Genomic DNA, 26740 nt, shown 5'->3' with positions numbered 1-26740 from the left:
GACAGCGGCGGGCCTGACCCTCGGCATCTTCAGGGCTGGTGTCCGCCGCCCGGGGCCCCCCAAAATCCCTCAGCCCACCGCCGCCACCCGCGCGCCGGGTTTGGCTCCTCGAGCCTTGACCCCTTCCCCAGGCCTCGTCACGCCCCCTTCCGGCACGCCACTGGTCTCGCGATGCCCTCGCCTTCTCGCGACGCCGGCCAGGAGGCGGGCCGGGCCCTGACTGGCGGAGCCGGGGGCGGCTCCGCGGGGCGGGGCGACTCGTCCCAGAGCGCCATGGCCGCCCTGCGCGTCCTGCTACCCTGCGTCCGCGGCCCGCTGCGCCCCCGGCTCGGCTGCGCGGCCCTGCGCGCCTTCGCCTCGGGTGAGTGCGGGGCCGAGGGCGCGGACCCGGGGTGGGGGCCCGGCACCGCGGCCGCACCTGGGACTCCCGGGCCTGACCCTGCTCGACTCCGGAGCTGACCCCTCAGCACCCGCAGTCGCCGCCAGGGCCTGACCCCGCCCCTCAGCACCTGCCGCCTCCCCCGCTGGGCTCTGGGGTTACTGGTGCCCCCTCAGTTGGGATCAGGACCGCGTGCCGAGACCGCTGGCCGTTTCAGTTTGCTTGTTGGTTTTCGGGAGTTCAAGAGAAGGTGCAGTTGGGGCCTCGGGTTTGGAAACGGCCACGTGCTTGGTCCGGCAGGCCTCCAGTGCGGGCCGCCCGTGTCCGCTGCTGCCCCAGGTCTGGCCGGCCCGTCCCGCACTCAGCCTTCAGCCGGGGCGCGGGCCTCCCGAGGAGCGCTTGGCTTGTCCCTGAGCTGGGCGAATCCCTGCCTCCTCTTCCTTTGGCGGGTACCCACGCAGGTACCCACGTGACTGCCCGCTGCCACGGCCTGTGGTCTTACCCTCCGTTTCCTTGAGGTTCGCTTCGGCCCCTGACCTGCAGTCAGCAGTCGTTTCCCAGGCAGCATTCGTGCTGCTGCTAAGTATTTTCCGTGTCGCTCCCCAACCGACCCCCAGGGTAGGTGCCGATCCTCACCCCACACACACCTGTGGTTTCCGAGGTTACACTTCTTCCTCTCCAGGCCTTACTGACCCCCCAAATCTGAGCGGCCTGACCCTCCCGGCCGCGGCAGTCACCTTTTCCCTGTGTGTGCCTCCTGCTGTGTTCTGTCCGCAGCTTGGTTCTGCCACCGAGTTGGCGTTTGTTGAAGGAACCTATGTCCCCATCCCTTGTTTCTGCGGGGTCACGGGATGTCCCTAGTGCAGGTTCTGGGCGGTGTTGACCAGCACATGCAGGAGAAGGAAGGCCGCTGTGGGCTGCTATTTATTGTTGGGTTTGCTTTCTAGCTTAAGGAAATGTTCACACTTCTGTGAGGGTAGAGACTGGTACAGAGGCCACCCATGAGGCTGAAAGCTGTGTGCTGCTGCCTGAGGACTGGGCCGGGGACATGTCAGGGTCACTCCGTCCACTGACGGGTTAAGTCCCGCTAGTTCGATGCCTACGTGAATGGAAATCCCTTTGTCCCCTCTCACCCCAGGTGCTGACTTTCAGTACCTCATCGCAGAAAAGAAGGGGAAGGACGGCAACGTGGGGCTGATCCAACTGAACCGCCCCAAAGCACTCAACGCGCTCTGCAATGGCCTGATGATGGAGCTCAACCAGGCACTGGACGCCTTTGAGGAGGACCCCGCCGTGGGGGCCATCGTCCTCACGGGTGGGGAGAAGGCATTTGCAGGTGTGTGGGCAGCATGGCCGCCGGTCAGCCAGGTGTTGGAGGGGCAGTCTGACCGTGGCACGTGGCATTGTAGGCACTTAGACCTCCACGGCAGCATCAGACGCTTTAGTACTTGGGGTTTCTTTAAATGTAAAGCGTAAACGACACCAGTATTTCTTCAAATAACTGCTCTGTCTGTTTAACATTCAAGTGTGCTCCACCAGCAAAATGAGTTTGAGAGGAATTCGGGTCCCCGACAGTCGGGTTTTATGTGCGTTGAGGGCTTAAGTGACTAATGAATAAGCCTTCTGAGTCCCGCTTGCACCTGGTTCCTATCCGGCGGTCCCTCTGTGTCACCTCTGTCAACAAATACCATGGTGTATCGCCTCTGTCCCTGCTGCCGCCTCTGTCCCTGTGGCCATCGCCTCACAGGTCCTGCTTGGCCGTTCCTACACACTCACAGCTCCCATAGCAACATGGGGTCTCTGCTCTCGTAACTGGGACCTCGTTTCCACCCCCCAGCTGGAGCCGACATCAAGGAGATGCAGAGCCGAACGTTCCAGGACTGTTACTCCAGCATGTTTTTGAGCCACTGGGACCGACTTGCCCGGGTTAAGAAGCCAGTCATAGCTGCTGTCAATGGCTACGCCGTGAGTGTCGGGCCACACCTCCTCTCAGCACACTGGCAGGCATCAAATAACCGATTTTTGTTTTGAAAAGGCCAGAGTGACCTGGGTGGCTCAGTCGGTTAAGCGTCTGACTTTGGCTCGGGTTGTGATCTCACAGTTCGTGGGTTCGAGCCCCGCATCAGGCTCTGTGCTGACAGCTCGGAGCCTGGAGCCTGCTTCAGATTCTGTGTCTCCCTCTCTCTCTGCCCCTCCCCTGCTCATGCTCTGTCTCTCTCCCAAAAATAAGTAAATATTTAAAAAAAAAAGAAAAGAAAAGAAAAGGCCAGAGTGTAGTTACCAGCCAGCATGCCCCTCCTACCAAGTGACGCCAAAGACCCGGGAAGCACAGAGAGAACACATTACAGCACTGGCTTTTGTTAGTGGACGTTCAACCGCTGGCTTTCTGGTTCCTTTGTTACGAGAGCCCCTCCGTCCCCACCGCAGCCCCCATGACTCCAGGGAACGACTGCCTCTACTAGGTCATAGGCTGCGTTCTGCCTTTTCTGTACAGTTTTAATGGCTGCAGCCTGCCCTGCACCTGTAAACTGACAGCCTCTGCCGCCGTTGAGAGACGTGTTCTCCGCGTGGTAGTTCAGGGACTCTGTCCAGGCACATGGGCACTCAAAGGCACTGGGGCTGGTCGTAGCGAAGTGATGGAGGCAGCTCTGTTAGTGATCCTTTAACAAAGCTCCCCTTGGGTAAGCCGGGGTCAGCCAGTCGGGTTTATTGGACCACCATCCTGCCTGCTAACTCATGAACTCCCTGGCTGCCTTCGAGGCTGCCTTCGAGCCTGTGGGACCCACCGAGCTGAGAGAGTTTGCCGTTGGGCCCGTTGCCAGCATCGGCCATTTGTGGGTAACTTATGGGAACACGTAACTAACTTTGCATCTCTTGTGTGACTCTTGCTACTCTTGGGCAGGTTCATTTTAACAGAAAATTTAGGCAGATAGAGTGAATTTCTGACTGGGTTTCCTGGTGGCGCCTCGTGTTTTGCAGCTTGGTGGCGGCTGCGAACTTGCTATGATGTGTGACATCATTTATGCCGGAGAGAAAGCCCAGTTTGCGCAGCCGGAGATCCTACTAGGAACCATCCCAGGTAAAGCGTGATGACCTCTCTCACGTAAAGTCTTCCTTCAGATAATTCTCTGGAATTTGCCCACGTCTCAGGAAGTGATGGGCTTTTCCACCAGTAGACAAAAGCATGCAGCTTGCATCTGACGAGGGACCCCGGGCCGCCGAACGAGCACTGGCCCGGCGGCCACCTATCTGCTCCCATTGCTGCCTCTGCTGGCCAGCACACTAAGCCCCAGTGGACACAGCAGTGCTCAGACGGTGGCTCAAGAGCCTCCGGCTGCGCAGTCTCCTTTAATGACAGCCCGATTCCTTGTCAGACGCTAGTAGGAGTGGCCGGCTGCATGTTGCATTATAGCTGCAGTGATTCTGGCTTGTGACCCCAGGTTCAACAGAGCAGGGAATCACATACCGCACGAGGAGGCTGACGGGATCCGTGGGCAAACAGTGACCCCTCTGTGCCCTGGGGACCACTTGATGAGGACTCCTGGCTCACTTCCCCGCAGGGTCTCTGCCCTGCATGTAGAGCCTGGAGCTCACAGTATCTCCTGAGCAGCCCGGCAGGCAGGGAGCAGCTGTGGGGTCAGATACGGGCAAGGAAAGCCCTGGATGAGCCCTGCTGACCGCTGGGCTCTTCTGTCCTTGTGCCAAGGCCTGCACTTCCTTGAAATAGTACCTGAGCCTGCTGGACTGTGGGTATCTCCCTCAGGTGGTCCCCTTTGCTCATCCTGGCAGCCTGGGGTTCGGCGTGGGGCAGATGACTGGGCAGATCACTGTTTTTCCAGCTGCAGAGTGTCAAGTGAGCAGGAGGGTGAGTGGGGTGCACAGAAGCCAGCACTGGAGATAAAGACACACTCAGCAGCCCAGGAGGTGGAGCCCTTGGTCTCACTCCATACCCTGAGGGCAGCAGGCCACTGTCAGAGGCCACCCCAGCTGCCCTCCAGGTTGCGCGGGGCCAGGGTCTGAGCAGTCTGACTCCTGCCAGAGGGCTGCTCATGCAGAGGACTCGGCCTGCCAGGCGTGGGGCCCGAGTAGGAAAAGGAGCCTCCCCTGAGGGCTTTAAGTTGCCTCCTTTCTGCCCACCTGCCCCACCCACGGGGCCCATCTTCACCCCTCAGAACTTGCTGGAAGTGTGTCTGTAGCGTCTTGGCTTGCACTGGCCATGAACTGGCTGTGACCTGCAGCCTTCTGTGCCTGCAGGTGCAGGGGGCACCCAGAGACTGACCCGTGCTGTTGGAAAGTCACTGGCCATGGAGATGGTCCTCACTGGTGACCGGATCTCTGCCCGGGATGCCAAGCAAGCAGGTGGGAGCCAGCGCTGCCCCATGGAGCCGCCCTCACGGGGAGCTGAGTAGAGAGGGGAGGGCTGTGTCCAGCCGTGCTTTCCGGTGTCCCGAGAACCCCGGGGACAGCTGCCTTTGTTTTTTATTGGGAATGCCCCATGTGTAAAATAACTAAAACAGACATCTGGTTAAAGAATCATTAGAAAACCATCCTGTTTCCCAAGCCCAGTGTCAGCGGTGGGGGATCTTGGAGACCCTCGGCGGACACACTCCTTCTCTGCCCCTGGGGGACTCTCTGTTCCTAATTTATGTGTCTGTGAGAGCCTAGTGGCCCCAGCAGCAGAGGGCATCGGCCCCACCTCAGGGATGGCGTGGAGCCTTTACTGTGTCACTGCAGCCCCTTGTTAGCACCCAGAAGACCCGGGCTCTTGGCACAGCATCATGACTCAGAAAAACATAACCAGTGCTGTTTTCCCATGTTATTTACCTTTTTGTGTTTTAGGTCTTGTAAGCAAAATTTTTCCTGTGGAGACACTGGTCGAAGAAGCCATCCGGTGTGCGGAGAAAATTGCCAGCAATTCCAAAATCATAGCAGCAATGGCCAAAGAGTCCGTGAATGCAGGTGGGGGTTCTGCCGGGAGGCGGAGGTCCAAGGGCCGGGCAGCACAGGAACAGTCGTGAGCCTCGAGGCTTTGGTTCTAAGTCATGCATCTTAACCCACCCTGGACAGAAATCACGAGGTTCTTCATGTTGTGATCCTGGCTCTTTGTAGAGTTCTAGTTTTTGGTTGCTGGCTACAGATTCTCCTGAAACCTTCTGAGTCCCCTTGCTGTCACAACCCAAGGAAGGAGCCAGCCTGAGGGACAGAGGGTCACGAGCTCTGGGCTACAGGGAAATGGGTGGGATGGGCAGGATGGTCCCTAGAGTGAAACCAGTCCGGCTCCTGAGAAAGTCGGCTCAGCCCCCAGAACCTGGTGGGGCATGCTTCCCTGTCCGCAGCAGGGTGTGGGCTGTGCCGTGGGCAGGGCCGGACGGGTAGTATAGGCTCGTGGACACCCTTGTGAACCGGGGTCAGCGTGCCTGCTGCCCCCCGTGGCTCCAGACTCCATCTGCTCTCTACCGGCCAAGCGGCTGTGGCCCTTCTGAGAATTTCTGGAGTTTTAACGGAGCACGTGGTCCAGGCATTGGGGGGTCTTGCCTGGTGCTGCCTAGAAGACCGTGGGCCCGAGATGGCTGCTGAGGCCCCGGGGCCTGCACTCATATGCGGGAAAGCTGGTCACCCTGGGCTGCCGCCACCTTCCTTGAGTGAGCTGGTGTTTGTGACGCTTCCCTGCGGGGGTGTGTGGGTAGCACACACTCCAGAAGCGGACGCTGCTGTTCCTGCAGAGTGTCCGTGAGGCCACAGTCAGAGGCACCTGCCACCGTTCCACCCCTCGCCCAGGACCTGCTGCTCCTGGCGCTCAGCCAAGAGAAACACTGCACCTTCGCCAGAAAGACGGGGCCCAGAGCAATGGCGTTCTTACTGCCCGGGACTCCAGGACTCTGTTCTGGCACAATGCTCCTTTTTCTGGTTTTCATTCCCTTTTTTGTTTTTAATAAATCCTTTTTTTTCTTCTTTTTTTGTAATTTTTATTTATTTTGAGAGAAAGCACAAGCAGGGGAGGGGCAGAGGGAGAGGGAAGATCCCCAACAGGCTCCACACTGTCAGCGCAGAGGCTGACACGGGACTCAGTCCCACGAACCATGAGATCATGACCTGAGCCAAAGTCCGAGGCTCCACTGACTGAGCCACCCAGGCACCCCTTTAATTCTTATTTTTTTAACGTTTTGTGAAATACATCTACTTCTGTAGGCTCCCAGATTCTCTTGTGATTGGACAGAGTTGGTCGTTAAACTCTTCTACTCATTTCCTCACGCCTCTGTTTTTTCGGCCACTGGGCAGGAAGCTCAGGAAGCCCTCTGAGCAGGTGGCTTTGCTGATGTCTCAGCCAGGGAGGGCTTCCCAAGCTGCGGTCTCAATCATGGTGAAATTGAGGTTGATGTGGGTCAGCGGGAAATGTTCCCTATCACTGTAAAAAATTTATATGTTCCCACATCTAACACCAGAGTTCATGACTTCAGGATTTTCTTTTTCAGCTTTTGAAATGACATTAACAGAGGGAAACAAGTTGGAGAAGAAGCTCTTCTATTCAACGTTCGCTACTGTGAGTAAACAACACTCAGATGAGGCGTCACAAGTGTCCCAGCCATAAAAATCACGGAGAATTTCCTTGTAGATTTTTTCATTAGATACCATTTCTCTTTGGTTGAACCATTCACTTCCCCAGTAACTGGATCAGATGTATCCTGTCCGTGAGCATGATTTTCGCAAATAAGTGCAGTGTATGGAAGCTCTTACAGGGTGACTTCCTGTTACGGAAGGTCTTAGGAACTGCACTCTTAGACAGCAAGCTCCCGTATGTAAATGCAGTCCGCTTGCCCATAATTTTCCTAGATCTGTCAAATTGCTGGGAACGGAATTTGAATGTGTTCTGAAATTGCAACCCAGAGCTTCAAAACAGTGTTTTCTAGGATTTCTGACAGTGACCGAAAGGTGGTCAGTCTTGTAATGGTCATTAAAACCTCTTTTTTTATCAGAAAGTCTTATGTAGGTGTTTCATAAAAGATCAGAAATAGCTTTGCCTGTCGAGGGAGTGAAGGTATGCGTGTGCACGTGTGTGCACATGCGCGCACGCAGAGAAAGGTGCAAAGTGGGCTTGCACTCCGTGTCCTGCTCCTTGGCACTCAGGATACTCGTTGACACAGACCGCCACTAAACCAGGTGCAGAACAGGTGAATGACCCAAACACGTGCATCTGAGCTTCTCTGTGGATGAGAGTTTATTTGACATGTAAATCAGTGGCCCCTGAATGATCAGACCTGGGGCTGAGTGACATATAAAACTGCCATTTCCAGGCCAACCCTAAGTGGTCAGGGAATCTGGGTCACTCCCAGGTTTCCAGGCGATCCCAATGCAGGACCCTCCCTCCCGGTGCCCCCACCACTCTGGAAATCGGAGGGCAGAGGAACCCGACAGACTGAGCAAACCCCAGACAGGCTGAGCCCCGCGCTTGACAAATGTCCATCTCCGCCTTTTTTCCCTTTCCCACCAGGAAGACCGGAAGGAAGGGATGACTGCATTTGTGGAAAAGAGAAAGGCCAGTTTCAAAGACCAGTGAGCGCCTCTGTCTCCGCCTTGAAGTTTCTACTTAAAGAGAGAAAATACAGTCTGACAGTTGTAGAAGCAAATCAGTCCTTCTCTTGTAAAGGGCTGTGTGGGGGACACTCAGCTCCTCGGGGCTCGTGCTCTCAGTGGTGGGCAGTCTGAACCCAGCGGCCGTGAGAATCGGCACTTGGAGTGTGTTCACGTCCTGACTAAGCATATTCTTCTTAATCAGATTCTGCTCAGGACGCCGGGGGGGCTCAGTCGGTTGAGCGTCCGACTCTTGATTTCAGCTCAGGTCACGATCTCACAGTTCATGAGACCAAGCCCCACGTCGGGCTCTGCGCTAACAGCACAGAGCCTGCTTGAGGTTCTCTGTCTTGAGAGTCTGTCTCTCTCTCTCTCTGCCTCTTCACCCTGCTTGCGCGCACACACTCTCAAAATAAACTGAAAATAATTCTGCTCACGAGCCTTTGGCGTGTTTAAGTTTTTACTCAATTTCAGGAACTGAGATAGTGAGTGTGTACAGTGTGTCACGTTCAGATGGAAGTGTGTCCCCTGCTGGGTCGCTGTGTGGTTTCACAGCCGGTGAACGTGCCGCTCCGAGGGTGGCGCTGCTGACTACGTGGCAGACATAAATCGCATCGTGCCTTTCTCCTCTGGAGGTGAGCATCACATCGCCGTGCAAACTTCCGCTTTGTTGTTGTGACGACAGTCACACAGCACAGAAGTCCATAAAGTAAGTCACCCATCACACAGGGTAACCACTGCTGACAGGCACGGAGCTTTCTAGATATTTCTGTGCACACACGTGCACACATGAGTACGGAGCTCAGTTTTCTTTTTTATGAAAATGGAATTCTGCATCCACGCTTCTCCAAAGTGCACTGACTGGTTGTCTTCTACTCCCGTCCTACAAGTGCTCCCTCTTCTCGTGTTTGACGAGCATTCTTTTACTTGTGGTAAAATATATGTAACGTACAGGTTACCATCTCGTCCGTTTTTAACTCTCCCAAGTGTGTTCGCGGTGTTTTCCCTGCTGCCCATCTCCATGCTGCTTCATCCTCCGAACAGAGACTCTGTCCCCATTAAACACTAACCCCTGTTCCAAACCGTGACCTCTCAGCCTTGGTGCTGCCTCGGCCACCTTCTTTCTGTGTCCAGGAATCTAGTGTGTTTCCAAGTTCTGTCCAGGTCATAGCACACAATGGAGTTTGATTTCTTCTCGTGGCTGAGTAATGTTCCTGCGAGCATCCCGCCCGATGGCCCTGAAATACATAATTATGCAGGTATGTTGTGGTTTATTTCCCCTGGTGTTGGATATTAGGCTGCATCCAGTATCCAATTACCAGAACTGTGTGCAAAACACCGTGGTGAGCATTCTGTGTGTGAATCCTCGTGCTTCAGCGTGAGCGTGTCTGTAAGATTTTGAGAAGTGAGCCTGTCAAGGGACAGGCTGCCTGTGACAGGGACCTGCCCTACCCCGTCCCATCTAAACTCGTCGGCTAGCCTCTCCCTGGTGCTTCTCAGGGCCAGGCAGGCTGAGTCTCCGGCACTGATGTTAGGCACCACATGCATCATGCATCCGAACCGAACCCCTGGGGTGTTTGCTGGAATGCACGTGCCCCCAGACCTGGACCAGAACCATGGGGGCCCTGGTATGTGAGGTCTCCAAGGCATCCAGCGGAACCTGCGGTAGGAGACCGAATTTCTACAGCCCGTCTCCTCTGTTGGCTTCAGACTCTGGTGGGCCAGCTGCGTCCCCTGGATCACACCGTGCAGGGCACTGGGTAATGGAGGGACCCCAGTCACAGGAGGCCACCCACACCCCACCAGACGTCTGCTGCTCAATTCTTGGGCCAGCACAGCGTGGTGCTCCAAACCGTCCCTCACCAGGTCCGTGAGCAAAAGCCCTGCACCACAGGACGGGGACCCATGTCTTGCCTGAGAGCTTCAGGGGTGAAGCGAGCAGTCACTACCCCAGGGCAGGGGCCCAGCCTCAGAACATCATCGGACCCTCTGAGGTGGGGCCGGGACGTGAGCATCTACGGGTGAGCGCCGGGCACCATGGGGACCCAGCTAGCTATCGACGCTGGTGCATGTGGCACAGCAGCTGCCGGTTAACTGATGGGCCCGGGTGAGGGGAAAGCGCCTGCCGGCTGCCACGCCATCCCCAGCCCTCCCCCTGCCAGCGTTGCTCTACAGAGACAGCCCCGCCTGTCAGGGGACGGTGAGTGCTGCTCACAAACCAGGGCAGAGCTCTGCCCACGCAGGGACTCGTCCAGGAGCTGAGCCTCAGAGCGCACATCCCTGGGAGCCCTCTCTCCCTGCGGCTCAGTGGTGACCCGGGAGCACTCGTGACAGTTGCCTCCTCCACTGTGTCCTGCAGGTAGGTGTGGGCAGGTAGTCCAGAGGCTGGAACACAGCTGAGATCATTTCTGGACGTGCAGATCCAGTCACGGTCTTGGGCTGGGATAGGGCCAGGAGTGTGTACCCCCCGCCCCAGGAAACGAGCTGAATGCTTGACAAAGAGTTGAAATGACCTTCTGTAAAGCTTGGCTGTCTGAACACCTTAGATGACATGCTCTTGTGTTTTGGTTACATTTGTGCAGCAAAGCCGGGCACTGGGCCACAACAGGAATTCTGATCCTATGCGGACCGTTTGCCCTGCAGGTATTAGCGCTGCAGGCTTCACCCAGGACCTGTCTGTTCTCCTGTGCTTCGTGGTCAGAAATCAGTGAGTTTGGAGCAGGCTCCAGAAGGGAGGTGTTGAGAGGCAGGCGGGAGATCCCCCGCTCCCCGGGGCTGAGAGTGCAGACAGAAGGCAGGGTGATATTCTTTACAGATAAGCCTCGGTCTCAGACCGTGTGACGTGGGCAGAAGTAGGTACGAGGGAATGGGATTCGGGCCACACCGAACAGGCTCTCTGGGCAGGTCACCAGAAAGCTGGGCATTCTTCGGGCAATAGATGTGGAAATACTCATTTATTAAAGCTGAATGCATAACTGAGGGTTTGTGCTGGATGGCATAACGCCTATCGCAGATTCTAGAATGAACAAGCAGAGGTGTCCGAGGAAAGAAACCTGAAAGTTGGAGAAATCCATTTGTTTAATTTTTCACAGGCATGAGGCAGCAGCCTCTGTAATTTGATCGAGCAATGTGCCCCAGGATTGTGAGGAGCTGGGGTTTTTCATTTTTTTTTAATGTTTATTTATTTTAGAGAGAGAGAGAGCAGGGGAAGGTCAGAGAGAGAGGGAGACACAGAATCCGAAGCAGGCTCCAGGCTCCAGGCTCCGAGCTGTCAGCACAGAGCCCGACACAGGGCTCGAACTCACAAACCGTGAGATCATAACCTGAGCCAAAGTCGGACGCTTAACTGATTGAACCACCCAGGCGCCTCCTGAGGAGCCAGTTTTGAGGGGTCCATCTGAGACTTGTCTTCACACCCTGTCTTAGCCGTGTGCAGCCAGAAGCCAAGAAATTGTTAAACATTGAACATGCACGTCAGAGTCTCCGTGTGCCTCACATGTCTGTATCCATAGGGTTACTTGGGCTCCAGAACTTGGCAGAGACAGGAGCCCACCCCCTAGGCCTGGTGGGGTGAGAGCTGGCTTGGGGGCTCTGGGCTGAGCTGCAGGGAGGCTAGCACGCGGCCACAGGCTTTGCCGTGAGTGACAGCATAGCTGGCAGCCCTGAGCAGGACACTGCCCGGGGGCCACATACCCCGAGGCGAAGCTCCCACTCCCTTGGAGTTAATGGACTTCTGGCCCCATATTGTTTGGGATTTTGATTTGTTTTGAAGCTGAAACCTTGCCTTACTTATCTCTCTGTACCATATTGGCTTCTCCCCTCATGTTTGCACACTTCCATTTTGGAGTTCAAACTGCTCAGGCACAACCCTCACCCAGGGTGGAGGCAGCCACTCGGAAGGCCCTGGTACAGGCCCTGCTGGCCTTCCCCTGCCCCCCGCCCCCCCCCTCCCCCCCCCCCTCCCCCTTCCAGCCCCTGGCGGCTCCTGCCTTCACCCTGCCCAACCGGGCAGCCCAGGGCCCTGCGTTCCTGGCCCTGCCAGATGCCAGGCTGGTTTCCAACTGTCTCCTCAACCAGCCAAGCACCCCAGGGCCCAGCAGGAAAACACAGAGACGTCTTTTCTTTCTTCCTTTCTTTCCTTTCTTTTCTTTTCTTTCTTTCTTTCTTTCTTTCTTTCTTTCTTTCTTTCTTTCTTTCTTTCTTTGCTGTGGCTTTGTTGTCTTTCATGTACAGAACCTTCCCAGGAGAAGCCAGGCCTCCCAGCATTCCCAGAACCACAGGGCTGGGGGTCATGACAGTAGCACGGACCACACAACCCTGAGTCCGTGTGGCAGTGAAGCGGAAGAAGGTGGGCTCCAGAAGGAGAGAGCCTGCCCACGGCTCTGGGTCGGGCCGTCTCCCACTGGGCAGGTGAGCAGGGCCGCACTGTGAGGTGAGGCCCTGGGGCTAAGGGCCGGCTGGAGCTGGACAGGATCCCCATCTGCACACCGGGCAGTGAGGTTCGGTGGTGGGTCTTTACGTGGGGTACGACCAGGCCAGCACACGTGTGCACATCTGCTCTGCTGTCTGCCCTCCAGCCTGAGTGTGGGCGCAGATGGGAAGAGAGTAGACACAGATTGAAGGCCAGCGACAGTGTTGGTGGAGCTCTTGGTGTCCATCTTAGCAGGGCCCAGGAGCCACCTGCATCAGCCAGCTAGAGCTGTGTAACAAATTGCCCCTGAACTTAGTGGCTTAGGGCAGCAATCACTAGCCGTTCTCACAGTCTGTATGGGTCAGCTTGTCTTTATCCCACTGTGTCTGGGGCCTAAGCTGGGGCCTCCTGACCACTCACTCACTCTTCTGGTGGTTGGTGCTGCATCAGCGGGGCCTAGCTGGAGCCAAGGACCAACATATCCACCAGGAGGTTCTCCATGTGTCCTGGGCTTCCTGCCAATATGGTGACTGGGTTCCCTGGACAAGTGTTCTGAGGATAGAATCAGGAGGAAGCCGTGCTGCCTTTTATGACCTAACCTCAGAAGCCAGACAGCACCATTTCCAGCATATTCTATTGGTCAAAGCAGTCACAAAGGTCCACCTGGTTCAAGGGAAGGGAATAAACCCCGTCTTTCAGTGGAGATGTGCCCGTGGCACTGTGGGATGGCAGTTAGCTACCGGCTACCAGGATCAGGCCCCAGAACCTGACAGAGCCCCGGACACAGACAGGCTGTGGGGTGCCCTGCTGTGGAAGTGGGCATCTTCCAGCAAGGAGTGTACAGGAGGTGGTGACACCCTGAGATGGTTGGTGATCCTGGCTCTTAAGGAGGGAGCCCAGCATCCAGATTCCAGGTGGCGGGGACAAGGGTCAGCAGGCAGGGGACTCTGGCCAGCTGAAGGCAAGGTGCTCCCTCTGTTTACCGGAAGGAGCTGTGGATCCAGCACACCCCCCCCCCGGTCTGGACACCCCATCTTGGGAAGGTGGGGGTGGGAAGATCCAGTCTTGAGGAAGGCTGGCAGGTCAGGGCACTGCTGTCCTGGGATGGGGCGCTGTACCCCAGTCAGTTACCTGAGGGGTGTCAGCAGGCTGACACTTGGGGGGCAGGGTGGAAAACGCCAATGGGGTGCTCCCAGCACACCCACTTAGCCCAGAGGCCACAGCTGCCTGCCCTCCAGGGTTCCCCCACCCCAGGGCAGGCCGGCGGGTGTCCTGAAGGAAGAATGTTGGTTAAAGAAGTCTGACAGGTCTGGTCACCCGCCCTTCCCCACTCAGCGACACCAGAGACCCGGCGGTCTGGGGTGCGACTGGGGGGCTCAGCCTGGCCTGGGGGCGTAGCGGAGGCGGGCGGGGAGGCCGCGAGGGGCGGCAGCGGAGAGCTCGGACCACAAACACGCGAGGCCCAGGAAGACGCCTGTGGGGCTGGGCCGGTTGTCACCACCCCTGCCCAGGGTCAGCCAGCGCGACTCTGAGCTTCCAGCCCCAGGTACGCCTCGCGCGGTCCCGCCCCTTCCGTCGAGGCCCCGCCTGCTCCGCTCCAGGCCCCGCCCCTTCCGTCGAGGTCCCGCCCCCCGCTCCAGACCCCCGCGAGCATGGTGGTGCTGAAGGGCATCCCGGCGCTGCTGTCCCCCGAGCTGCTCTACGCCCTGGCGCGGATGGGGCACGGAGACGAGATCGGTGAGCGCGGCGGGGACAGGGCCTCGGGGGCCCCCACCCTCGGAAGAAGCCGGGCAGGTGGCCCGGCCCAGGCTGTGGCCCGGCCAGGAGACGACGACTCCCGCTTCCAGGGAAGGGTGGTGGGGGCATTGCATGGGCCGCCCCATCCGACTTCCCAGTAGGACACTCCCTCCTTCCCCGTCCCGCGTCCTTTAGGAAACTGAGGCCCGGGCGGTGGCCCAAGCCCCTGCCCCGACTTTGGTTGGTCCCAGAAGGTCACGAGGACAGCGACCCTTGCTCCAGGCAGGGCTGTGTCCGGGAGGCCCGGCCCCTCCATCAGCCTGGCTTTTGGGGGTGGGGGGGCGGCCAAGTTCCCAGCTCCGGCCTCAGGCCCGGTGTGCTGTCTCCAGACCCCTTCCCAGACGGCCCCCGAAGGGTCACACCAATTTGTTTGCGGCGCTTTATCTTTTCCTGGGGCCGTGGGCCTCGGACGGGGGCAGCTTCTCAGGACGGGGCGCCCCTGCTGGGTGGAGGCCGCGGGTCCAAAATCCGCCCTCGTCCTGGAAACACCTGCAGTTTCTACACCACTGGGAAACTCCCTGTCCCCTCCCCCCACCTCTGATGGGAGGGGTCGGAGAGGGCAGTGAGCAGGTGACCCGAGGTCTGCGCCCACCCACGAAGTTGGAAGATGGGCTGCGCAGACCCAAGGACCCACCAAGGGATGTCTAATCGGGTTGGATGGCTGTTCAGTTTTTGCAGACGTGAACTTCCCCACCTCCTCCATATGCAGGTGTGGCCCGGAGGAGATCCGTGCCGACGGTGAGTTGGCCACCTCTGACAGGGTGGATTAGGGTGGATGGGCAGTCGTCCCCGCTCTCGGCTCCCCAAGTGTGGCAGCTCTGTCCCCATCCCCACTCATTCCCCAAGCACCCACCAGTGAGCCAGGAAATCCCGGTACCAGGACCCTCTTCAACCCCAACCCCAGAGATGACCCTGGGCCTCCTGCTCCATCTGAGACACCACTTGGTAACTTCATGCAAGTGGGGAAACTGAGGCCCAGAGCCTCATCGGCTGGCTGAGCACTAGTACAACCAGGTCAGGTGTTCACTAGAAATCCCAGTACTGGTGGCCTGGCCTCACGGGCTCCAGGTGCCCACGTGCTCTGTTTCTAAGACCCTCTGACCCTAAGGGGTGGGCAGGAGGCTTGACTTGGAGAGTCCTGGAACCAGATCCCCAAGGTGATAGAGGTAGCAGAGTTGTACCGAGAGTAAGGTCTGGGCAGGGGGGATAAGAGCAGCAGCGTCCTGTCCTACCTGGGCTGGCACTGGGCTCAAACTGGGCATGGCTGTTTCCCCGCCCTCAGCGATGCCGTGAGGGGGACATGACTCTCCGTGGAGAGGCGAGGTCACTGAGGCACAGAGATGTGAAACGTGGGCTAACCCCTCCCCCGCCCCGCCCCGGACAACGCAGGCCAGTGGTCTGAGGCATGTTCAGTGGGCTGCCAGCTCCAGACCCAGTGGCCTTGGCTTCCACTCCCTGCCGACAGAGATGAGCCAGCTGTGCCTCAGTTTACACCCTGAGCCAGATGACCCAAGGAGGATGGGCCGTGGGAAAGGCCAAATGCTGGGAGGCAAGGAGCAGCCAAGCCTCCAAGCGACGCGCACACCCTGCGTGTTAGTGGAAACTAGCAGTTAGGGGTCGGAGCCAGGCTTGCGGACAAGTCAACCACCAAGAAGAGCAGAGAAGATGGCAAAAGGAAGTGCTCTCGGGGTTTCTCACCAGCAGTTTCTGTATTTCCCAGTTTTGTACGATGCGCACGAGTTCTTTAACAATCAGGACCCAGCTCTACGGGAGAACAGGGGCCGTGGGGACAGCCTCTTCCCAGGCCCCACTGTGCTCACCACAGGATAAGAGTGGCAACCCAGGGGTCATGTCGGGGGACTTCTGGGCTCAGGGAAGTGGCCCAGGTGCCCTTCCTGATAGATGACTTTGAGGTCACCACCAATAACCTGTGTAGTGCAGTGAAGGGGGACGGGCAGGGCAGGCCCAGAGCCAGGATGGCCACAGGGCGGGGAGATGCCAGTGTGGCCCCAATAAGTGTCCCCAGGCGGGCAGCACGTGCCTGCAGGGCCTTCTCTGTCCTGGGCCCAAGTGCATTCTTGCTGGCCAGCTGAGTGAGGCCCAGGGGGAACGGTGTGGACAGGCCAACAGGGCAGGTGGCACCATCAGCAGCCAGGTGGGAGAGGGCTGGAGTCTCAGGCTGGCACTGTGCCCTCAGGCCTGGGCATCCCGCAGCTCCTGGAGGCCGTGCTGAAGCTGCTGCCCCTGGACACCTACGTAGAGAGCCCGGTGAGTGCCTTTTCCACTTGCTTTCTTCTTTGTCAGACCTCAGGGGGCCCACTTGCCTTGAGTGGGGAGGAATGTGTCCCCAAAGGGCTCTGACCCTGAACGGAGGACCCCTGAACTGTCACCCAGTGTGGGGGCCTGGTAGCACCCAGGGCAACCAGACAGACCGCGAAGCTGACCCCTCTGTGCCTAGGCTGCTGTCATGGACCTGGTGCCCAGCGACAGGACGAAGGGCCTTCAGACCCCGGTGTGGAGGAGCTACCAGTCCATCCTGTCCGGGGCCGGCTGCACGGTGAGACTGCGGCCCCACCAGGAAAGCTTCACCTCCTTGGAGGCCAGGAGGAGCACAAGACCGAGGCCCCACATTCCGTGCTACAGTTGTCTCAGCACTTGCCTTCCCTCCACAGAAGAGTGACCCTGGGGATGTGGCTGTGCCCTGCCTCAGGATCCTGACCTGGCTTCGCCTGGGGTCCCTCCCCCACGCCAGCCTGTCTGAGCGGAGCCCGGGGGAAGTGGGGTGCCCCGGCCCCTGTCTTGTGGTCAGAGGCCTGGCCAATGCCGTGTGTCACCCGCGCATTGTGAGGGGGTGGGCTTGTCCTCCAAGGACCACCCGCTGGCAGGTGTGTTGGGCAGGACCCACCTGAGGAGAGGATGCTTGGGGCTTCTGTCCTGGGCAGGCACCCTCCTGCCCTCAGGCCAGCTCCAAGGGACACAAGGGCCCCAGGCAGGTGGCCACCACAGCCCCCCATGCTCCTGCCCGTCCAGCCCTCACAGCTCAGAGGCCAAGCATCCTTGGGACCCCAGCAAGGAGAGCCAGAGAAATGAACCTCAGAGCAGCCATGTGACCTCATGCCCCTGCTACCTGCTTGGGCCCTTGAGGGTTTCTGAGCAAGGTCCCTGGACCATGACATTTTGCCTTCCAGGACACGCTGGCGAAGATAGAGAGGTTTGAGTTTTATGCGCGGGCCAAGAAGGCTTTTGCTGTTGTAGCGACTGGGTGAGTTCTGGCCAGGCCCATGGGGTCCTGCTGGTCCTGCTGGGTCTGGGCCATGCTGGGCCCTCCTCCCCACTCCAGAGCCCCCCCTACCCTCTGCTCAGCCCTGCCCTGACTGAGACCGGATGCCCCACTGGGAATATGACTGCCAAGGGATTTGCCTGATGACCGGTCCCTGGATTAGTCTAGCGCCTGGGGTGAAGGTGGGCCAGGTGGGTGGCAGAACATCGGGCCCCAGCCTGGTGCTCAGCTCACTTCCTTATGCAGGGAGACAGCCCTCTACGGAAACCTCATCCTCAAGAAGGGGGTGCTGGCCCCCGACGCCCTCTGCTAGGCCTGGCGAAGACCACGGGGCCCAGGAGGAAATCTGGATCTCTGAGCCAGACGACAGACGAGCTGGCCCCGCTCTGGAGCGCCCAGACTGCAGCCAACCGGGAGCCCCGGGGGGCCAGGCCAGTCCTGGGAGGGGTCTGGGACTGGGATGCACCCAATTTATGAAAATGTCAGAAACCGTAGCGGTTTGTCAGGGTCCAGAGGCCTCAACAACAGCCCCCCCCCCCCTCACAAAGACTTGTTTGGTTCTAAGCACGAGGGAAGCCATTGGCTCCGTGGAGTGCCCATCCCTCCGTCCCCTTTGCTGCCTCCTCAGGTGGGAGGTGAGGCCTCCCTCCCCCCTGTAGTTTGAGACAAGAGCTCACACAGGTGGAGTGGAGACTGTGTGGGGGGCCGTGACAACGCAAGAGGCCTGGAGGTGGGTGGAGCCGCTGCCCAGGTGGCCCTGAGTGGGGAGACATGTGGGTGGCCCTGGAGAGGACCAGGCGGGCAGGTGTCAGCACCTGGTCTGGATGCTTCGGGAAGTGGGGGGGGGGCACGTCTCTTGTTCTCTGTTCTCTGTCTCGAGTGGTTGAGTGCCTACTGAATACGCAGCAGCCTGAACCATCCTGGGAAGTGGGCGGGTGAGGGGTAAAGGACAGGAGAACGCCCCTGGCCCAGCAGGCAAAGGGCCAGCCGGCCCGAAGCAGCGTGGAGGAGGAGGCTGTCGTGGCTTCAGCATGAGGCTTGGGTCGGGCCTCGGGGTGGGAGGCATCCTGCCACCACTGCCCTGGACCCCAGGGTCTCCCCAAACCCTCTCCTTTCCCTCCAGACCTCTTTCAGCCATGTGTGTGCAGGAATTGGCATGACCAGGGGCCCTCCGGCCTCAGAGGCTTGCGACCAGGAGCTGGTGTCCATATGTCGAGGAGAATCCAGAGGGCAGGCAAGCCCACCGGGCTGCAGATCTGAGGCTCTACCTGAAGGGACGCTGCTCTGGGCCAGTTACTGCCGGGGCTTAACCTCAGACCCCTGACCCCACGGCCACTTCTAGCCACACGAAGGCTTTTCTTTTCTTTTTTTTTTTTTTTCTTTTTTTAATTTTTTTTTTCAACGTTTTTTATTTATTTTTGGGACAGAGAGAGACAGAGCATGAACGGGGGAGGGGCAGAGAGAGAGGGAGACACAGAATCGGAAACAGGCTCCAGGCTCCGAGCCGTCAGCCCAGAGCCTGACGCGGGGCTCGAACTCACGTACCGCGAGATCGTGACCTGGCTGAAGTCGGACGCTTAACCGACTACGCCACCCAGGCGCCCCACGAAGGCTTTTCTTTAAACAGCTTTATTGAGACTTAACCGACAGAATAAATTGTACACGTGTAAAGTGTACAGTTAAATACCCTGGGATATTGTCCACTCTTGACAGGCCTCTTGCCTCTGCCAGTGTCTCCTGTCCTGAGGCTTGCACACCTCAACTGCACGCTCCCAAATCCCCAGCTCACCCGCCTCTTGGTGCCCTCAGCCTCTGGGTTGGAGGAAATGCCCGTGAGGAACCTTGGCTCCAGTAGTGCTGGAGAGAGACTTGGCCACAAACGCCACCCTGGGCTGCCTGGGGCTGTGGCCACCACTGACCTTGGATCTGAGCTGGGCACCAGTCCCCATCTGCCCGCACCCAAGCTGCTTGGAGATGGCCGTCCCCGACCTGGCAGGGGAGGGACCTGAGGGACTGTGAACCCTCCTGTGTGCCATGCAGGATTCACTTCTGGGCCCGCCCCCCCCCCCCCCCCCCACCACACACACACACACGTGGGTCTGGGGTGACTCAGACCCATGCAAGGTGCACAGAGGTGAGGCTGAGACTCACTCTGTCCTGTTAGGGCAGGACCTTGAACAGGTCGCTGTCCAGTGTGGGGTCTCCTCAGCGGTAACATGGGGATGACGATGCCAGGCGGTGAGACGTGAGCCGCCAGGCAGAACATCAGGATGAGGGCCACCATTCAAGTCCTCAGAGGCACTTGGGACCCACGGAAGGACACAGGGAGCTCTGGGGCTTGTGAGGTCACCTCGGACAAGCCCATCGTCCCCGGAGCAGCCGGGTGCCTCAGAATTGAGAGCTTGGTGGCCTCTGCCTGGCGCTTCCTTCTGTCTCAACCACTAGGGCGGCTCAGGCTGGGGGCAGAGGGCACTGAACGCTTCCCTCTCACTGCAGGGGCATGATCGCCACACAGAAACTGCAGGCACAAACGGCACATATTCGTCGTGTGAAATAACTAGTGAGCCCGTCCCTGTGGCTGCCACGTCGGGCCGTGCTGGGGGGCTGGGCACCTCACACAGCGTCGGGCAGGCGTGCAGAGGAGGAGCCCTGGGGTCTGGGCCCAAGCCCTGCTCCCCTCATCTGTCCTCCCTCGTGTTCTCCAGGGCCCGCCTGTGGGGGGCTGACTGGTCCCAACCGCTGACCTCTGCCATGCCCTTGGCCCTATCCCAACATACAAGGAGGAGGCCTGAGAGGAGATCATTCCAGGAGCCTGGGTGCTGGGTTGGGGGAGCCTCGGGGGCCTCTCGACGTGTAAGGACAAACCTATGGCCCCAGGAGGACACAGGCCCCTTTCTCCCAGACAGAGCAGGCTAGGACCGTGGTCACTGTTCCTGAAGACGCGTGGGATCCACATCTGCAAGGTTTATTTTTCCAGTTGGGGAGGGGTCAGGGGTCAGGAGTCGTCCCTGGGGTGGTAGATGTGGTCTCGATCCTCCTCTGGCCCCTGAAGCTCCTGGTGAGGTGGCAGTGACCAAGAACGGAGCCCTGCCTCGGCCTGGGCCTCCTCGGGCGGTGGGTGGTACAGGCCGTCACGGTCAGGCTCCGGGTCCCAGCTGGGCAGCCCCATGAGCTCGTCGTCCCTTCCCAGAGAAGGGACGCCCCAGGGCCTAGGAGCACAGCTGGGTCAGGGCCGCAGGTACCACAGGAGGCAGCCAGCCCCAGTGAGGGCGCCCACCACCCTACAAGCAGCCCGGGGGGGCTCTGGGGATGAGACCTGGTGGGAATCTGTTCCCCCACCAGGGTCCCTGGTGGCTCTGTCCCATCACTCGCCAGAGGCCCCGGGGCGCCAGTGCCCAGAACAAGCACCGCCATCCCTCTCCCCCTCCCCACCCAAGAGCTATGACCAGGCGGTCCCCACGGGACCCAGACCCGAAGGGTAGGCATCCTCGCCACATGCCTGAGCCGCAGGGGGCCCCGGAAGGTTGCAGCGTCCCCAAGGGTGTCCCTGAGAAAACATCCTGGCCCCACACAGATGCTGCCCCGGCCTCAGCCCCGGGCCATGGAGACCCAGAGAGTTTGGGCAGGAGTCCCCACCAGTCAGATGTCAGGCACTGTATCCTCTGGCCTGGCAAGGTGTGGCCCCGGGAGAGAAACCAGCCGAGGTTGCCTCGTGTGGAGGCAGGGAAGCAATCATGGCTTAGAAGTGGCTCTGCCTGAGGCCACAGCCCTGGGGGGTGAGGGGATAGCCACCCTAGGGGATCAGCCTAGAGCCCTCAGACCCTGTACTCTGCTCGGTTTCTGACAGATCCCATGGGGTCCCATGCTGGCTGGAGCATTGCCTCCTCCTGAAAGGTGCTGGGCAGGGTTTCCCCTCCATCCACCAATGCCCTTAGCTTGGGGCCAGGGCCCAGAAGGGGCAACAGCAGGGGAAAGCACAAGGTCGCTGGGGACACTCACTCCTCTGTGTCCTGCTCAGGGGCCCCAACTTTGCCTTTGGTCTTGGTGAGGACCTGGAAGGAAAGGATCACAGGTGTGGGCTTCGTGCAGTCCACAAAGGGTCCAAGGTCAGGGGACACCTGGACAGAGATGGCTCCAAGGCCCCTTGGACCGCACCTGCCAACTGCACCCCCTGCCCCGCCTCCTCCAGGGAATGGATGGAGGCCATGTGGTTACTGGAGAGACAGGACAACCCCTGGGGCTGCATCTGGACCCCCCCCCCCCATCCCCGGCTGATGGCTGGAGGAAGGGGTCCAGTTCCTCTTGGCCCAGCCCTCTTGTGGAGGCCAGGGGAGTGTATGAAACAGGTGACCCCGTGGAGACCAGCTGTCACTTGCCGGGAAGGGTTGGGCCTTCCCAGGTGTGCAAGTCTGAGTGGTCTCGACCCAAGGCGGGGGTGGGGGGGGGGGAGACACAGCACAGAGCGCATCTGAGCAGCGATGCCCAGGACGGAGGATGTGCCCTGGGGGTCACAGTGCCAGTGAGCGTCACCTAGGGCCCCTCCTCTGCCTGGGTCACTTAGGCATCACTGAGCCTTGCCTCTCAGACCCCGCAGAGGGGCACGCTCCCCCTCGTCCTTAGGGTCCCTCCCGGTGCCCGCAGGGCCACCCTGCACAGAGACCTGCGGTCACATTAATGCCCTGCCTTCTCTGTCAAAGGCCAGCTTGGTGCCCTTTCTTCACATTCCTTGCTGATGGGGCAGGGGCTGGGCAGAGCAGCCCACACATACCTGGGGCTTGGAAGCCGAGCCTGCCTCCCCCAGCAGCAGAGCCGCCAGGCTGGCAACCAGGAGGAGCCTGAAGGGACCAGAGAGGAGAGTGAGAGGTAGGCCGGGGCTGTTCCTCTAGACAGGACAGCCAGGTGGGTGGCCTGGTGTCACTGGCAATGTGGGTCCCAGCCAGGGAGGCCTGGGGCCGGGTTCACAGGTAGTTTATTATCTCCCCATCTCACAGCCCAAGGACACACAGGCACGAAGAGGTGGGATGGCCACAGGCCCACACCTGCCCCCAGGCCCCCTCAGACCGGGTACCACTGCACCCCACGTTCCGGACGGACCCCACGCTACTGGCCCCGGCCACCAGGTGGACCCCTCAGCTCCCAGCCCCTGTGCTGGTGGCTGCACATGGAACCACATGCACCTCTTGGCCAGGGCGCGGTGTGCGCTCACAGCATCCTCTGCTTAGGTGCCGGGGAGCTAGGACTTGGGGCGAGGCTCTGGGAGCGCTCAGTGCTCATGGCACCCCTGAAGCTATGCGCCGTGGCTCCCTCAGGCCCCCCCAGGTCAGAGCTGTGGGTGCACAGCGGTGCCGGTACTGGGCAGGAAGCCCAGGAGGAGGCAGGTGGGATGGGGCACTCTGCCCGGACACATTCAGCCTGACCCCGAGGGAGGCCAGGATGGCCACCAGGGCAGAGGAGGTCAAGGATCAAGCCCCAAGCAGGGAGTCCGAGGAGCAGCGGCCGAAGATAAGAGACACAAAGGAACACACGCAGGACAGGTGATCCATGAACCCAACAGCAAAGGTCCTGGAAGCCTCATCCAAGATGAGCAGGAGAACAGGGGGTGAGAGACTGGCGCAGTGAGCGTGTGCGCGTGTGTGTGCGTGTGTGGATGGTGGGAGGGTGTGGTGTGTGTGGATGTGTGTGTGGATGGTGGGAGGGTGTGATGTGTTCGTGCGGTGTGTGGTACGTGGGGGGGGGGTGGGAGTTGTGCATTTATGAGCATGTGTGTGTGTGTGTGTGTGTGTGTGTTGTTAAAAAACAAAACAACAGGCCCAGACTGGAATCGCTCACGCTAAGCCCCGCGTCACCAACCCGAGGCCTAACGACAGGTTAGGCTCTCCCAGAAATGGATCCTTACAGCAGTGAGGTGGGCCCGCGCGGGGTAGGTCATCTGATCGGCCCCCACCGTCCCCTGAAGAAGAGCGACCCACCAACCCGCCTTTTGCTACTGTAACCTGCTCGTCCGCCTCTAAGTTTTCCATCGCGTCCGGCCTGTCGAGCGCCTTCCTGTCTGCTGGGTGGGACGCCGCCCAATTCTAACTGATTTTGCTCAGATAAACTCAAAATGCTTCATATGCCTCAGTCTATCTTCTAACAGGCTGTGTGTACACAGGGCTCTTCATGGTGCTCTGGGAAGGTTTCCTTCTGTCTATGCAGCTGGCGGGGTGACAGGCTGGGCGGGGCTGGGAAGGGCCAGGGAGCTCGGGGTCAGCAGGGGCATCAGATCAAGGCTTCCTACAAGCTGCCTGCCCTGTAGCCCCAGACTCCATCCCCACAAAGACCTTTGCTTCTCCGAGTGGCTCAGCGCTTTGGGGCTGAGGCACACCTCGGGAGCCAAAGGGCAGAGGTCCCCAGGCAGAGGCCAGCTCCAGTGCTGGGCAGGGGCTGAACTGGTTGCCTGCGCCTACGTGTCTGGGCGCCACACCCACCGCCATGCTGTCCAGCTGAGTCAGGGAAAGGACTTCCCAGGACAGGACACGGCGGGGTCCAGGGAGTGGGGACGGCAGCGGTGAGCATGGGGCGTCCTGGCTTTGGGGCCCCCATCCTCTGTCCGGGAAGACAGCTCTGGACCCCAGCCCTAACCCAGCGGCCCACCTCTCTGCAAGGAGGCATGGCCTCAGGTTCAAGCTAGGGTCCCAAGGAGAACCCCGCCCCAGAACAGAAGGGCAAGGGGAGGGCTCTGGCTGAGAGGAGGAAGAAAGGGGTCCCCCACAGGAGCAACAGAGCCTCTGACCCCAGGGCCCGGCACACACCCCAGCTGCCAGGCTGACATTCCCTCAGGGTAGCATCTGACCCCTGCCCTCAGCCCTGCCAGCCTCCAGCCTCCTCTTCTTGACCCAACCCTCCCTTTTGGGCAGTCACAGACGTGCTGCCTCCTACCTCCCACCTCCAGGGTGACTCTTGGGTCAGGGGACACCCCAAGGGACAGGTGTGCTCACAGGGGTGGCCCTCAAATCGGGTGCCCGGACGCAGACAGCGGATGGGCCACAATCTCGGCTGGCTCTGGAGGGAGGGCTCGACACCCTGGGGGCTGCAGCCACCACTGGCCTGAGGACAGAGCCGAGCCTTCCTCCCCCCGCCCCCGACCCTCTCCCCTGGAACCAGCCTGAGTGGCTGCACAGCAGAGCCCCAGGATCGGGTGGCGGGTCTGGCCTCAGAGGGATTGGGCATTACCTCCTCATGCCGCAGTCCCCTTCTCAGCGTAGAGGGTGCTCTCGGGGACCTGTAGTCCCAGATCCACGTAGACAGTAACTCAGACACTGGGCCCGCGCCTCCCCACCCACGTTTCTCAGGGTTTTATGGCCCCCATGTAGGCGTGTCTGGACAGAGGTCAGAGACCAGGGTTCCCAACTGCACCGGCGACTGGGTGCGCCCAGCTGGCTCCCTGCGACCTGTCAGTCCCGTGGCCTTCCCACCACCCACTTCAGGGCAGGTCTGACACAGCTGCGCCTCCCACACCAGCCCCCACCCTGGAGTCTGCGTCTTCCTGCCCACTCCTCCTGGCCTGGCCACCCACCAACAAAACGTCCTGACGTTGCAGGCCCGAGCTGCGCGACCCGGGGGCAATGGACCCAAAACTGGGCTGACTGGTCGGCTGGAAGCTGGAAAAGCATCCCAGCAAACCCCGCCCCAGCCCTACGGGCACTCTGGGCACAGGCCTCCCCCGGAGCTGACTTTGCCCAAAGACACGCACAAGGGGTGGGGCTTCCCACAAGTCAGAGTGAGGACCGTTAAAACCAGCCACGTCAGGGCTCTGGAACCTGACCTGTGGCACAGGAGCAATTGAGAAGTGGGGGCTCCGGCAAGCTGCTGAGCCCTGGGTATGAGCGGAGGGCGCCAGCGGCCTCGCAGGGGGCTGCAGCGCCCTGACCCTGGGGCGCCGTGCCACACGCCAGAAGGAAGCAGCGCACAGGTTTAGTGCAAGGGAATCACTGAACGAACCAACAACAGCCATCTGCGGAGGAAATACCAGAATCCAAGGTGGTCACCCTATACAATCTGAGACAGCCAGTTGTTTTTGAACAAATGGACTTGACGTTTTGAGTCATTTTAAGGTTAGAGAAAAATCTAACAGAAAGTACAAGTCCCATGGGGCGCCTGGGTGGTGCAGTCCGTTGGGCGTCGACTTCAGCTCAGGTCATGATCTCACGGTTCGTGAGTTTGAGCCCCGTGTGGGGCTCTGTGCTGACAGCTTGGAGCCTGGAGCGTATTTCGGATTCTGCGTCTCCCTTTCTTTTTTTTATTTATGTCTTTATTTTTAATCTTTATTTTTGAGAGAGAGAGAGACAGAATGTGAGTGGGGGAGGGGCAGAGAGGGAGACCCAGAGTCCGAGGCGAACTCGAAATTATCACCCAGGCGCCCCTCTGTGTTTCCCTTTCTATCTGCCCCTCCCCTGCTCACGCTCTGTCTCTTTATCCTTCAAAAATAAATAAAACGTTAAAAAAAATTTTAAGAAAGTAGAGTCCCCACACAGCCTGTGCTGTTCACCCATGTCTCCCCCACAATTAATATCTTGCATTAGTATGGCACATGTGTGACACTGATGAGCCAATTAAAACACATATTTTGGGGGCACCTGGGTGGCTCAGTCGGTTAAGCATCCAACTTCAGCTCAGGTCATGATCTCAAGACTAATGAGTTGGAGCCCCTCGTCGGGCTCTGTGCTGACAGCTCAGAGCCTGAAGCCTGCTTCGGATTCTGTGTCTCCCTCTCTCTGCCCGTACTCTGTCTCTCTCTGTCTCTCAAAAATAAATAACAAACACTAAAAAAAATTTTACAAAACACGTATTTTTCAACCAAAAATCCAAAGGCAAAGAAGCAAGAAATGTGTGGCCAGTATTTAGGGGAAAGGGGGTGACAGAAAGTCTCTCTGAGTGGACCCAGACACTGGATGAGTGGACAAAAAAATGAGTGGAAACCAGGCTTAAAGAATTAAAGGAACATTTGATGAAAATGTCTTAAGTAATTTTAATAAACCGAATTTTTTAAAGAATCAAGTGGAGATTCTGGAATTAAAAAACACAATAACTAAAACTTAAAAATTCACTGGAAGGTTTAGTAGAAGACGCATTTGAGTATTTAATATCTTTAAGTCTGATCAACTGTCAAAGACAGATCAATAGAAATTATCCAACCTGAAGAGACCAAAAAAAAGGAGAAAAATGAACAGCATCCCAGAGACCCGTGAGACCACAATGTCAAGCACATGCATACACGCCGTTCACGCATGCACACATGCACACGTGTACCCTACGCGCACACACC

General features: G+C 58.9%; 2 protein-coding genes across 2 annotated transcripts; both read left to right on the top strand.

Moving 5' to 3' along the window:
• The first annotated feature begins 273 nt into the window (after positions 1-273).
• ECHS1 (enoyl-CoA hydratase, short chain 1) lies at positions 274-8246 on the top strand. Its single transcript, XM_047073666.1, has 8 exons — positions 274-361; positions 1518-1715; positions 2217-2344; positions 3359-3458; positions 4634-4738; positions 5219-5338; positions 6853-6920; positions 7869-8246. Exons 1-8 carry the CDS (start codon positions 274-276, stop codon positions 7932-7934), a joined length of 873 nt encoding a protein of 290 aa, XP_046929622.1. The 3' UTR covers positions 7935-8246.
• Positions 8247-14008: 5762 nt separating this feature from the next.
• FUOM (fucose mutarotase) lies at positions 14009-18782 on the top strand. The gene is made up of 6 exons (XM_047072766.1): positions 14009-14096; positions 14826-14894; positions 16354-16424; positions 16615-16713; positions 17345-17418; positions 17683-18782. Exons 1-6 carry the CDS (start codon positions 14012-14014, stop codon positions 17747-17749), a joined length of 465 nt encoding a protein of 154 aa, XP_046928722.1. The 5' UTR covers positions 14009-14011; the 3' UTR covers positions 17750-18782.
• Positions 18783-26740: the final 7958 nt, after the last annotated feature.

Source organism: Lynx rufus, unplaced genomic scaffold, assembly GCF_022079265.1.
Source record: "Lynx rufus isolate CCGP_SWC_20201006 ecotype Redwood Valley unplaced genomic scaffold, mLynRuf1.p SCAF_11, whole genome shotgun sequence".
Lineage (NCBI taxonomy): Eukaryota > Metazoa > Chordata > Mammalia > Carnivora > Felidae > Lynx > Lynx rufus.
Note: the sequence above shows the minus strand (reverse complement) of the source record. Positions and strands in the feature narration are given on the sequence as shown.

Bases quoted from the DNA above. Each gene is read 5' to 3' on its own strand.
- FUOM (XM_047072766.1), top strand. From the start codon at position 14,012: ATGGTGGTGCTGAAGGGCATCCCGGCGCTGCTGTCCCCCGAGCTGCTC. The intron at 16,425-16,614 runs GTGAGTGCCTTT...CTCTGTGCCTAG, and splicing joins ACACCTACGTAGAGAGCCCG to GCTGCTGTCATGGACCTGGT. The intron at 17,419-17,682 runs GTGAGTTCTGGC...TTCCTTATGCAG, and splicing joins TTTGCTGTTGTAGCGACTGG to GGAGACAGCCCTCTACGGAA.
- ECHS1 (XM_047073666.1), top strand. From the start codon at position 274: ATGGCCGCCCTGCGCGTCCTGCTACCCTGCGTCCGCGGCCCGCTGCGC. The intron at 1,716-2,216 runs GTGTGTGGGCAG...TCCACCCCCCAG, and splicing joins TGGGGAGAAGGCATTTGCAG to CTGGAGCCGACATCAAGGAG. The intron at 6,921-7,868 runs GTGAGTAAACAA...CTTTCCCACCAG, and splicing joins TCTATTCAACGTTCGCTACT to GAAGACCGGAAGGAAGGGAT.